The following is a 13,405-nucleotide window of genomic DNA, read 5'->3' as shown; positions in this document are numbered from 1 at the left end:
GACTCACAAGCAAGGTAATGCCAGCTAGATTTTGCTACGTGTCTCCTACTCTTTCAAGAGGGGATTTAGTTTTTTCGAATAGGTGCTGAGCGTAACAGTTTTGTGTTTATGGCTCTTGCTGGGCAGCAGGCCAGTGGATACTGTTGCTGATTGCTGGGCGTCTCAGTCCCCAGTGCGCGTGGCTGCCATTCTGATTGCTCCACCTGGCCTCTGTCTCCTGCCACACCAGGCACAGCATTTCCCCACTGCTGGCTACTCAGCTGCACAACAGAAAGAGCAGGGTCCCATTGGCACTGATTTCTTGAACCTCTTGATGACAAAGCTCTAAGGTAGCCTGTAACTGAGGGCATCTGGGGGGTAGAATCAAAGAACCATTCTCTTCTGCTAGAGTGTTGCCAGGCCGTGTTGATTGGACAGCAATATGTTTTATAGTTCAGTGAAGTAGATCATTCAGCATTTTAGGGAAATATTTATTATAGTGTGCCCCTACCTTTCACAGTTCTCAGAAATGAGGATAAGAGACACTGAATACAAATGTAGATTTTACAGATCAATTCCATATTAAGCCCAGAACCACCCCTTTATGATTTGGACAGTAGTATCATGTTAATATTTTTTAAATATATTTTTATTGATTCCAGAGAGGAAGGGAGAGGGAGAGAGATAGAAACATCAAGAATGAGAGAGAATCATTGATCGGCTACCTCCTGCACACACACTCACAGGGGAGTGAGCACGCAACCCAGGCATGTGCCCTTGACCAGAATCGAACCTGTGACTCATTAGTTCGCAGGCTGACACTCTATCCACTGACCCAAACTGGCTAGGACCAAGTTAATATTTTTATACCTACTTCTCTCTCACTCTAAAATTTGTTGTTGTTTTTTTTTTTTTCTGAGCAGTTAACTCCTTCTACTACTAATGGGCTTCTCTAAAATAGTCCCATCAGTTTTCTGCTTATAACCATAGAATCTGAATCCCCATAGTAGTCACACTATGTTCTGTCTCTGAAGGTTCCTCCACCCCATAGACAAATAGATTTCAGTTAGGAATTGTTATACATTTCACCAAGTATTTTTAGACGATCCATCACTTAGCAGCAGACCAAGGGTAAGCTGGCATTAGTATTACACTACAAATAAAAGGCACACAAGAAGAGAAACAAAAACTTACTGACAAGATCTTCCACACACTGCTAACGGTGATTATTTCTTTACTGTAGAGTTGGGCGTGAGTTTTCATTTTCTTTTTTCCCCTTTGTCTTTATCTGTATTTTTCAAGGAGTTACAATGAGAATGCACGCAGCTTTAACCCTGAAAAACAGAGAAAAATTGTTTTAAAATGTTCTAGCTAGTTCCTACAGGATGCTGAAGTGGTAGGACTGCTGGATGCCAGCCCTAAAAGAAATCCCAGAGAAACCACAGAGGGAAAACACTAAGAAAAGGAACAAATGATAAGAAATTCCTGGGTGATGCATGGCTGCTTTGAAATTACCGTGAGGGTAAGGGGAGGAACAAGACCCACTGTAAAAGGAAAAACTTAGGGGGAAGACATGTAGGGTTCTTCCATTGATCATCTATCGCCATTATGTGGGGATGAACCATCTGCCTTCCCACTGCGGCAATTCTGCCTCTGGCCCAAGTGCCCTCAAAAGTTACAACCACATTAGCAGAAGAGAGCAACAATGTGGGAACTAATTAACTCTGGCAGTTGCTTCCCAATAGCCATTTCTGAGATATCTTCACCTTGTCCTTGAGGCATAATGAATGAGGTTATAATCCAAAGAATTGTTTTATGGAGTGAGGATTACTAATGCAAGGTTTTCTCTACCCAAGGGCTCAATCCACCCCCAGCCCTTGAACTCACAGGGTGTGGGCTTGGCGTGAGGTCTGTCCTTTGCTCACATACTGGCAGTGCAGAGAAACGTTAACCTAGGAGGCTGTAGACTGCATTTTATAAGTTTGGCCCTTGGCTTGTGTCTGGGAACTTGGCTTCTGAAGTATCTTATCTAATAAAAGAGAAACATGGTATTTAGCCATACCTACGCTACCCTTCCCATTGGCTAATCAGGGCGATATGCAAATTAACTGCCAGCCATGATGGCGGCCGGCAGCCAGGCAGCTGGAAGCGAACATGAGGCTTGCTTGCTTCAGTGACAGAGGATTCCAACGTTCCCCGCCTGCCTTGCCGGCCTCTGAGCTTGCAGTTTGAAACATTGTTACAAATATAGAAGCTAAACAAAACCCCAGAAACCTGCTTTAAGCCAGCTGGGATCTCAGAGTTGGAGTTGAAACAGTGTTTCGATTATAGAACCCAAACAAACCAGATACCTGCTTTCAGCAGCCGAGGCCTAAAAGCTGGAGCCAAGCCTCAGAGCTAAAGCTGGCCCAGAATAAAAAAAGAAAAAAAGTAAAAAAGGAGTGGATGGGAGCTTCCGTCACCCGCCAGCCTGAAAACAGCCCTCAGCCCCTCACCCAGACTGGCCAGGCACCCCCGTGGGGACCCCCACCCTGATCCAGGACACCCTTCAGGGCAAACCAGCCGGCCCCCACCCATGCACCAGTCTCTATCCTATATAGTAAAAAGGTAATATGCCTCCCAGCACCAGGATCAGCGGAGCCACGAGGCCTCCTGGCACCGGGATCAGCGTGAAAGGGGGCAGCGCCCAAACCCCCTGATCACCCTGCAGCTCTGTGTGTGACAGGGGACGGGGCCACAACCTCCCTATCCGCCCAGCTCTGTTCGTGACAGGGGAAGGCGCCCCAACCCCCTGATCAGCCCTGCTCTGTGCCTGATAGGGGGGAGCTCCCCAACCCCCTGATCGCCCTGCGGCTCTGTGTGTGACAGGGTGTGGCGCCCCAAACCCCTGATCGACCCTGCTCTGTGTGTGACAGGGTGCAGCGCCCCAATCCCCCCCACGGGCCCTGCTCTGTGTGTGACAGTGGCGGTGCCCCAACCCCCTGATAAGCCCTGCTCTGTGGGTGATAGAGGGCGGCGTCCCCCCCCCCAAGGGCCCTGCTCTGTGTGTGACAAGGTAGAGCATAACCTCCCCATCGGCCCTGCCCTGAGTGTGACAGGGTGCGGTGCCCCAACTCCCCTATTGGCCCTCCTCTGTGAGTGACAGGGGGGAGCTCCTCAACCCCCTAATGGTCCCTGCTCTGTGCATGACAGGGGGGAGCTCCGCAACCCCCCTGATGGGCCCTGCTCTGTGCGTGACAGGATACGGAACCCAACCCCCCTGATGGGCCCTACTCTGTGAGTGACGGTGGGCAGAGCCCCAACCCCCTGATTGGCCCTGCTCTGTGTGTGACGGGGTCGCGCCGCAACCTCCCCATCAACCCTGCCTTGAGTGTGAAGGAGGCGGCGCCCCAACTCCCCAATCGGCCCTGCTCTGAGCCTGACCAGGGGCTGCACCTAGGGATTGGGCCCGCCCTCTGCCACCTGGGAGCAGGCCTAAGCCAGCAGGTCGTTATCTCCTGAGGGGTCCCAGACTGCGAGAAGGCACAGGCCGGGCTGAAGCACCCCCCCAACCCCCCGAGTGCACAAATTTTTGTGCACCAGCCTCTAGTCCTATATAATAAAAGGCTAATATGCAAATGATCCCCTCAACCAGGCATTTTACCAGGGGGCAGGGCCAGCCAGCCAACTGCCTGGGGCCCCTCCCCCCAGCCAGCCCCTCCCCAAATTGTCCCCTCCACCCCGATTGGGGGAGGGGTCAGCTAGCCAACCACCCGCGGCCACTGATTGGCCCCCACCACCCTGATCTGGGGGCTGGCCAGCCAGCCAACCACCTGTGGACCCTCCCCCTGGCCAGCCTGGCCCGATTGGCCCCAATTGGGCCAGGCCAGCTGGACTCCACCTGTGCACAAATTCGTGCACAGGGCCTCTAGTTTCCTAAATAATAATATTGTATGCCTGGTGCCTATATTGTTTGTACAAACAATGTAATTCACAGTGAAAACCTTGAATGCTTTTTTAAAAAAAAACAACTAAAATCATCATAGTTCCTAAACAAAGAATGCCTGTGTGACCAGCCCCTACTGCAAACTTTACTTTGTGAGTCTCAAACAGATTTTCTAGGGAAAAACCATCACACAGGCATCACTGTATTTGTGCTGCTGATGGGTGGGTGTACTCTCTGTGACCCATGATAGGAGGAGGAGATCATGGGGAACCTGCACACAGATTCCTGGCGACTCTGCCTGTTTCTTGTTCCTAGTTGATCCCAGCTGTGGCTCTAAGTGTCATAAGTGAGTACAACCATATGTTAAGTCCCTTGGGTCCTCGTAGTGAATCATCAAATGAGTTGGAAATCTTGGGACACTAGAAATATTCACAAAGTAACTGACAACCCTGGCCAAATTAACAATCACCCTTGTGAAGTACAGCTATCTCAAAAACAAACAAACAAACAAAAAAATCTTAAAAAACCCACAGACATTGGATTACCACTTTCATCACAAGTAAAATTTGAGAACAAATGGGCCAAAAATTAAAATTTATTTTTAAATGAAAATTCTAAGAGAGATGAGGTATTGAGAATAGGAAAAAAAGCATGAAGTATTTCTAACCGGTTTTCAGTCAATCTATGTTCACTTCTTCCCAGATGTTTTCATGGGTGGTTTGCCATGTTGGTTTTGGTAATATTTCATGTCTCTATTTTCTGTGTCTTCTAGTCTATTTAAGGAAAATAAGAGAGAATGCTAGCTAGTTTACCTTTTAGGTAGAAATTTGATTGCTCCTTCTTTTCAAGTGTGTTTCTGCTTCTCCATCTTCTTCATGTGTCAAAATCATAGTTTTTCTTCCTGACCCGGTTTAAATTTCACAATCTCTATAAACCATATTACTGTTCAATTATCTCATTATCAATTCTGGGCCACATTGTGCCAGAATTTTCTTTTTCTCAAGGCCTTATTTGTAAGGGCTTTATAGTATTTTGGAACAGTGTGTGCTTACCTGGTACTCTATCTACACTAATAAAAGAGAAACATCCAAATTGGTGTCACTGTGCTATGCCCACCAGCCAATCAGATGAGTATGCAAATTAACCCAACAAAGATGACAGTTAATTTGCATATGCAGGTGTGGAGTGAAGACTGAAGGCTTCTGCCTGACTGAAGACTGAAGACCAAAGACTGAAGAGGCTTGGCTTCTCCGCTGAGGCTGCAGTGGAGAAGCCAAGCCTTGCTGCGGCCGCAGCAGAGAAGCCAAGCGGCCACAGAGCTGGAGGCTTGGGTTGCCTCTGGTGATGGAGAAAGCCAAGCTTACCGCCCACCCTGACCGCCACTCAAGGAAGAGAACAACATGCAGGCACAGCCAGGAGCCTGAGAGATCAACACAGAGGGGCCCCTGCTCCAAACCTCTACAGTGTGGCTGGGGGAAGGCCCCCAGTGGACACACACACAAACACAAACACACACACACACACGGGGTGCCTGCTCCGAGCCTCTGTGGTGCAAATGGGGGCAGCCACCTGCCGGGAGCCGATCCATCCTTGCTATTTCAAGGGATCTGGCATATATGGCATACTGTTCTTAATATGTTTGCTCACCTTCTTGGCGCTATGTGTTTTAACCAAGGTCACCTCTCTGAGAAAGGTTGTTTCCCCAGGTAGGGATTTTCCCCTGAAGTTAGGGAGGGAATAAAACCCCTTAACTAAGTGCCAGGCAGGTAATTAATCACTTTAACTACGAACAATCATGCTTAAGCTACATAATCTTTACTCCCTGGAATGGAGATAAGAAACGCCCTAACCTTTGGCATAGAGATTGATAGGATTGGAATCAACTGGTATAAATACAGATGTAACAAGACAACAGGACACAGAACCTAGACACAGAACCTAGACACAGAAACTGGCCTCAGAACCTAGAGACAGAACCTAGCGAGAGAACATGGCAAAAGATCGTGGACTGAACCTGACTATAGAAATTGGCAAGAGAACCTGACTAGAACCTGGTGACTGAACCTGGCTTGAGAACCTGGACAGAACCTGGCTGGAGAACCTAGCAAGAGAACATGGACACAGAACCTGGCTGGAGATCCTAACCAGAACTTCGCTGGAGATCCTGACCAGAACTTGACTAGAGATCCTGGCTAGGCTGCTGATCAACTGAACGCTGTCTCCGTGTCATTCCTTCTTTGCCGACTCCGTCCACACCTTTGGGGACCCCTGGACCTGCTGGGGTTGGACCCCGGAATCTGGCGTCCAAACAGGGACCCTTAGGTAAGCCCCCCATTCCCCTAGGCAAGCGCCCCGCAGCCACCAGTGGACACACACACACACACACACACACACACACACACACACACGGGGCGCCTGCTCTGAGCCTCTGTTGCCAGACAGTAAGCAACCAGTAGGACATCCACTGAGGGCTCCTGGACTGTGAGAGGGGGCAGGCTGGGCTGAGGGACTCCCACCCCCCAGTGCACGAATTTTGTCCACTGGGCCTCTAATATTTTAGATAATAGAGAATCCATCATATTTAGGCATGCTATAGCACTGTGCAACAGTATATCAAATGGCATTGTGTTAGTGTAACAGAAAAGATGTAATGAAAATAATAATTGCAATTGAGTACTTACTATGTGTCACTAAATTTTAAAATTATTTTATTAACTAATTTATTTTATGAATTTATTTCCCCCATTTTAAAGATGAATTATCTGAAGTACATAGTGATTAAATAATGTGTCTAAAATTAAACTGCTGCTAAATAAAATAGGTAATCTCTGAATTGATGCAATCTGGTAAGCTCTCTATTAATGCAGTCCAATTCCAGAGGCTGAATTATTTATTTATTTATTTATTTATTTATTTATTTATTTATTTATTTATTTTTATTGCTTAAATTATTACAAAGGGTATTACATATGTGTCCATTTTTCCCCCCGCCCTAGACAGTCCCCTAGCCTCCCCTATCCCCCAGTGTCTTATGTCCATTGGTTATACTTATATGCATGCATACAAGTCCTTTGGTTGATCTCTTAACCCCTACCTCCTGCCCCCCAACCCTCCCCGGCCTTCCCGCTGCAGTTTGACAATCTGTTTGAGACAGCTCTGCCTCTGTATCTATTATTGTTCAAAAGTTTATAATGGTCTCTATTATCCATGAATGAGTGAGATCATGTGGTATTTTTCCTTCATTGACTGGCTTATTTCACTTAGCATAATGCTCTCCAGTTCCATTCATGCCGTTGCAAATGGTAGGAGTTCCTTCCTTTTTAGAGCAGCATAGTATTCCATCGTGTAATGTACCACAGTTTTCTAATCCATTCATCTACTGATGGGCACTTAGGCTGTTTCCAGATCTTAGCTATGGTGAATTGTGCTGCTATGAACATAGGGGTGCATATATCCTTTCTGATTGGTGTTTCTGGTTTCTTGGGATATATTCCTAGAAGTGGGATCACAGGGTCAAATGGGAGTTCCATTTTCAGTTTTTTGAGGAAACTCCATACTGTCTTCCATAGTGGCTGCACCAGTCTGCATTCCCACCAGCAGTGCACGAGTGTTCCTTCTTCTCCACATCCTCTCCAGCACTTGTCGTTTGTTGATTTGTTAATGATAGCCAGTCTGACAGGTGTGAGATGGTACCTCATTGTTGTTTTGATTTGCATCTCTCAGATGATTAGTGACTTTGAGCATGTTTTCATATGTCTCTTGGCTTTCTGAATGTCCAGAGGCTGAATTTTTTAAACATTATGTGAAACTGCTTTTCATAAACCCTGCTTAATATTAGGGTTGCCTGATTTTGAAAACAAAACACCCAAACAACAAAATAAAACAAAAAAATACACCAGAATACCCAGTTGAATTTGAATTTTAGATAACAAAAAATCATTATTATTTATAAAGGTGTCTCAAATATTGCATGGGCCATATAATACAATGTATTTGTTATTTATCTGAAATTCCAATTTGACTGGATGTCTTGTATTTTATCTGGTACTAGAGGCCCGGTGCACAAATTCATGCACCAGTGGGGTTCCTCGGCCTGGCCTGCGGGATCAGGCCAAAACTGGCTCTCCAACATTCCCTGAGGAGTCCTGGATTGCGAGAGGGTGCAGGCCAGGCCAAGGGACCCCACCAGTGCACGATTGGGGCCGGGCAGGGAAGTGGGAGGTTGACCAGCAGGGGAGGGACCACGGGAGGTCTCCTGGGTATGTCTGGCCCATCTTGCTCACTCCCAATCGGCTGAACCCCAGCAGCAAGCTAACCTACTGGTCAGAACGTCTGCCCCCTGGTGGTCAGTGAATGTCATCATGAGCAGTTGAGTGGCCTTAGCATATCATTAGGGTATTACGTTTTGATTGGTTGTATGGACGACCACTTAGCATATTAGGCTTTTATTATATAGGATTCCTATGAATATGCATAATGATATACATTCAAATAGAAGTGTGCTAACTTGTGTGATAAAGATACACCATTCAGATAACCTTTAAGAAATAACTTGCTTTCCAACCTAACCTGTAGGGTGAGAAGACAGGCTGTACCTGTCAGTCCCTTGTGGACTGCTGGAGTTCCAGAGAGCTCCCATGTCTATCCCAGTGTTATCAACCTGTGGGTCACGGACAATGACAATACATCCTGCATATCAGTATTACATTACGATTCATAAGAGTAGCAAAATTACAGTTATGAAGTAGAAACAAAAATATTTTTATGGTTGTGGGTCACCACAACATGAGGAACTGTATTAAAGGGTCACGGCATTAGGAAGGTTGAGAACCACTGGCTAATCACTCCCTTTCTAGGGCAGCTGACATCCACTGACTGTGGAGGGTACATATAAAGGCCCAGACATTTTAATTAAATGTCAGACATCTCTGAGAGTAATATTCAATCTAGAGCTCCTGCAGCTTGTTCACAGCTTTTGGGGACCTGCATTATAGTTCGACTTCCTTGGCCAACTCTGCCTCTGTACCCCTTCCTTTCACAGGTGTTCATCCTTAATTAATAACTTGCACTCCAGACTTCATCTTAGTGTTTGCTTCCAGAAAAGCCAACCTGTGAAAAGATACAGATAATCAAATAACAGGACAAGAAGAACCCCCTTATCCCTACAAAGAGCTTCTATTAACAGAAAAATATCATATTATAGCCCCTTTGCTGAAATCAAAGCAATAGCCCCTGTATCAGTCAGGATTTCAGCAGGATATAGAGGCACACTCAAAAGTGAAAGGGAAAAGAGTTTAATGAAGACACTATTTACAGTGATGTGGGTGGAGTGAAGGAACCAAGATGGTTGTTCATAACAGGAACTTGTTGCCAAGGGCAAAAGTTGACATAGAGACTATAAAAATCTAGCAATGCAGGAAGTCATCACTGCCCCTGATCCTGAAACAATAAATACAAGAAATAGTCACTAGATCCCAGTTACACATGTAGCTGTAGCTGGGACAGAGGAACTCTATCACAGACACTGGAAAAGTGCAGCCATGGACCAACCATGGCTGATATGTAGGGAGCCGGAGGAACTCAAACACAGAACTCACACTCTTTCCAGTGTCTCAGCTAATACCAGTGTGTCCCTTTGGCTGAACTCTAAATAGAAGCCAAAGGACCATGTACAGGATGACCTTCATACACAGAATAGGGCAGGAGAAGGGCAAAGAGTGAGCCTGCTGCAAATGGGGAATATCCAAAAATTCTACAGCCCAAGGTCAATAATGACTTGCTAGTTCATGAAGTAAAGTATATGCACAACACTGGAGATAGTAGTGTATCAGAAATTCAAAGACCTGAGTTATAGTGCTATTAACATCCCTAACTAGCTTACTAGCTTTCATATTTCAAGCAAGTGTCTCTCTCTCTCTCTCTCTCTCTCTCTCTCTCTCTCTCTCTCTCTCAGCTTATTTTATCTTCTGTTAAAAGAGTTTCATGAACTCAAGGGTTTCTTTGAGCTTTAACATTCATAATGGTACGTATCTAAATTTCCTATGCAGAGCATATAAATAGAATGAGGTTGGGAAATGAGATCCAGAATTATTTAAGAAAGCAGTATAATTATCATGTAGCAATGACCTACTTAAAGAAAATTAAGAGAGTAGCAGGAAAAGTTCATCTGTAGGGTCGGCTAATAACAATGGATGATTACAAAGAGCAAAAGTTGGCACAAGATGGGGTAAAAATGAAAGAACACAACAGAAAACGTAAAGGAAATTCAGATGAATTGAAGAATTCTTCAAATAAGTTTAATATGATCTAATTCAAATCATAACAAATGTAAAGGATATAAAATGCATAGGTATGTAGGAGGTTTTTTTGTTTGTTTGCTTTTTAGCTTGGACATAGAGCACTATGGGTCAATGAAAATAATGGGTGAACTTAAGATCACAGTTCATGAGCTCAAGTTTTCATAGAGTACTTAGGAAGACTAAGTGATATATTTATTTGAAAGTACTTTGAAAGCTTTAAATTGCCACTCAAATACTATTGACCTTTTGTGGGGATCAATCTATTGGAATCTTAATGGATGTTTTAAAATTGAAAAGTACTTGGATTTTTATAAAAATCCAAGTTATAGTGCTATTTTTGAAAGAGGAATTAAGGGTCATGGCAAGATTTTGACATGAATAAAATGGAGTTCATTAGTATGGTAGGTTATAATACTCTTTATCAAGTGTTCCAGTCTCTGTCCCTGCTGTGCCTCTTCATGTGAGAGGATGGTGCCCTGGTGAACTTTGTAGCAGCTTTGAGATTTGCTTTGACTGATAAAATATAAGCAGACGAGATGCGTATCACTTTAGGGCAGAAGTGCAAGAGCTGGCATGTCTCTTCCTCCAATGTCATAATGAGCAGTGTTGTACTGAGCAGAGGCCGTTCTATCAACCCAGGTCCCCAAGTGACCATGACATGAAACAGAGCCACAGCCATCCTAAGATGGCCTTATAGTGTTAAATAGAAAGATAAACCTTTGTTACTGTAAGTGCCTGGGATTCTTGTGCCAGTTGTTATTGTAGCATTACTTGGCTTATCTTAACTGATACAGTTGGTTTTCCATTATATTTACACAGTTCAGTGTATATATTACCAAAGGGGTGTACCCTTACTGCCTGTTAGATTTAGAGAAGAAATACCTTATCCTAAGTACATATTAAAAACAAGATTTTTGGTTTAAGACCATAGAAAACTAAGGAATTACTCACTGTATTAGCCCCAGGCTTCCGTGAATTTGTGTGTTTTTCTTAAGGCTAAAGAGGTGCTTTTATTTCTAGTACCGATGCATTTGTTTACTGCTTATTTTTAAAATTATTCATTTGATTTGTTTCTTTGGACCTTTTTTCCATCGTGCTCAAGTTTAATATTTTTATTTATTTAATATTTTACTGCATAGCCACTCAAGTTGACACTAAATGCTGAGTCTATTGTGGACAATTAATTAAATCTGTTAAACAGAGGCCACACTCTCAGAGAGATTGTAGTGTGTGTGTGTGTGTGTGTGTGTGTGTGTGTGTGTGTGTGTGTATCCCTAACCCTAGTCAGTACCCTGTTAAAAGATAACAAAATCCTTCTCTCTTTCTCCTTCTCTCTCTCTCTCTCTCTCTCTCTCTCTCTCTCTCTCTCTCTCTTTCTCTCTCCCTCTCTCCCTCTCTCAGAGCAAGGAGAGAAATATCTTACAGAAAAAGTAGAAACAAACTGTCATGGTAGTTCAGGGCAGGGAGAGATTATGTCTTCTTCAAAGGAAGAGTGGCAGTGAAACAGTAATTTACAGGCCAGGAAAATCCAGGTCATGCATGTGTAGAACATATGGATTATTTAAGAGCCAGGTTTACTATGAAATTAAGCATCAGCCCTCCTGCTTGCATTGAATCTTTCAAAGCCCTACGTGGAGGAGTTTTTGCAAGACCGTATTCTCACTGGGTAAGATCTTTCTGTAATGCAATTTTGAACCGCTGTGAGAAAACAATTGTTTTCTCTTCTCACCCTGATTTCCCTTTGTCGCAATTCCTCTTGTTTCATGTTGTGCTGGAGTGAACATGAACATTTTGGAATCTAGTTAAGGGAAAGCTGAATTGGGAATACTTTTATTTGGGGTATAATGAAATAACTGTGTGGTGCACAGACACTTCTGTGTAAACTTATTAACAACTTCACTGATGTAAAAATAGTCCAGGAAGATTTTTTCCTCCCTTTAATGTGCAGATAACATAACTAGTGTTAGGACATGAAAATGGAGGGTCATTAGTTTTACTGATCATAGTGAACACTACAAGTACATGGTTAGTGTAGGAGCTATAGGATGCGGAACCAGAAGACAGTGTGTGGAAATTTTATTTAAGCATCAAATAATTGTGAAAAATTGTAAGTGAAAGATAATAATCTACCTCAATGCACAGTTAAAATGGGCATTATATTCTGAGTAGGGGCCCAGTGCACAAATTCGTGCACCTTGAAAAGAACTGTGGGTCGTGAGGCTGTGGTGGGCACAGGGGCGGGTCTCAGCCCATCCTTCGTGCCCCTGACAGGCCCCTTCCATCGTGGACCCTGGTCCCTTGTCTTCCAGCAGCCCTGCTGCTGCCCCTGCCGCTCCCACACATTTCTGGCACCAGCCCCAATAGCTCTGCACCATCAGTGGGTGTGAGCGGGGCTGGCGCCAGAAACAGGTGTAAGTGGTGGCTGCTGCCCTGATCACCCCTCAGGAGCAGGGGGAGGTGGAAAAGCCCTCAGAGTCAATCGGGGCTGACAGCCACCACTCACACCACTGACAGCACCAAGCAATTGGGACCGGCGCTAGGCACCGGCAGCGGGTGTGAGCGATGGCTCCAGCACCAGCTGCAGGTGCAAACAGGGCCAGCACCGGCAGCAGGTGCAATCGCTGCGTGGGACCATGGCACACGGGAGCAAATAATTTTCAGTAATCACCAGAGGCTCACACTGATGATAGCGACTAGCGCCCCTGCTCACCTGCTCCACCATCACGCCACAGCCAATGCCCACCATGTTCTACACACGCTCCCTGGTGGTCAGTGCACATCATAGCAACAAGTTGTTCAGTTGTTCAGTTGTTCAGTTGTCCCGCCATTTGGTCTATTTGCATATTAGCATTTTATATATATAGATAGGAAACTAATTAGTAATATGGAATATGCAATGATAAAAAAGCCAAACTGGGTTTTCTTTCTTTGCTTTTACAAGATTTATATAAAGTAAAAATTTTTAGAAGTCCTCTGTTTGAATAATCAAACTTTCAGGAGTACTGTAAATAAAAATAAATCAATTTTTGGTATTGCATATTAAACTGTGCAAGTCAACATTTAATAATAAAAATTTCAGTTATTGTGCTAAAGAAAATATTTAAGTGTCATTGTAATCTCTCCAAAGAAACTAGAATTACAACATTATTATCATATGAAAAGTTGATCAATGAGTACATATCCAAGAAAGATGCATATAAAA

At 44.4% G+C, this 13,405-nt stretch overlaps 1 protein-coding gene across 1 annotated transcript in view; it reads right to left on the bottom strand.

Moving 5' to 3' along the window:
- LOC132229742 (uncharacterized) overlaps positions 1-12,925 on the bottom strand; it is a 38,386-nt gene extending 25,461 nt beyond the window's left edge. The window contains 1 exon segment of the mRNA XM_059686223.1: positions 12,914-12,925. Coding sequence (XP_059542206.1) covers positions 12,914-12,925 — 12 coding nt within the window.
- Positions 12,926-13,405: the final 480 nt, after the last annotated feature.

This window comes from Myotis daubentonii, chromosome 3 (assembly GCF_963259705.1).
Source record: "Myotis daubentonii chromosome 3, mMyoDau2.1, whole genome shotgun sequence".
NCBI classification, from domain to species: Eukaryota; Metazoa; Chordata; class Mammalia; order Chiroptera; family Vespertilionidae; genus Myotis; species Myotis daubentonii.
Note: the sequence above shows the minus strand (reverse complement) of the source record. Positions and strands in the feature narration are given on the sequence as shown.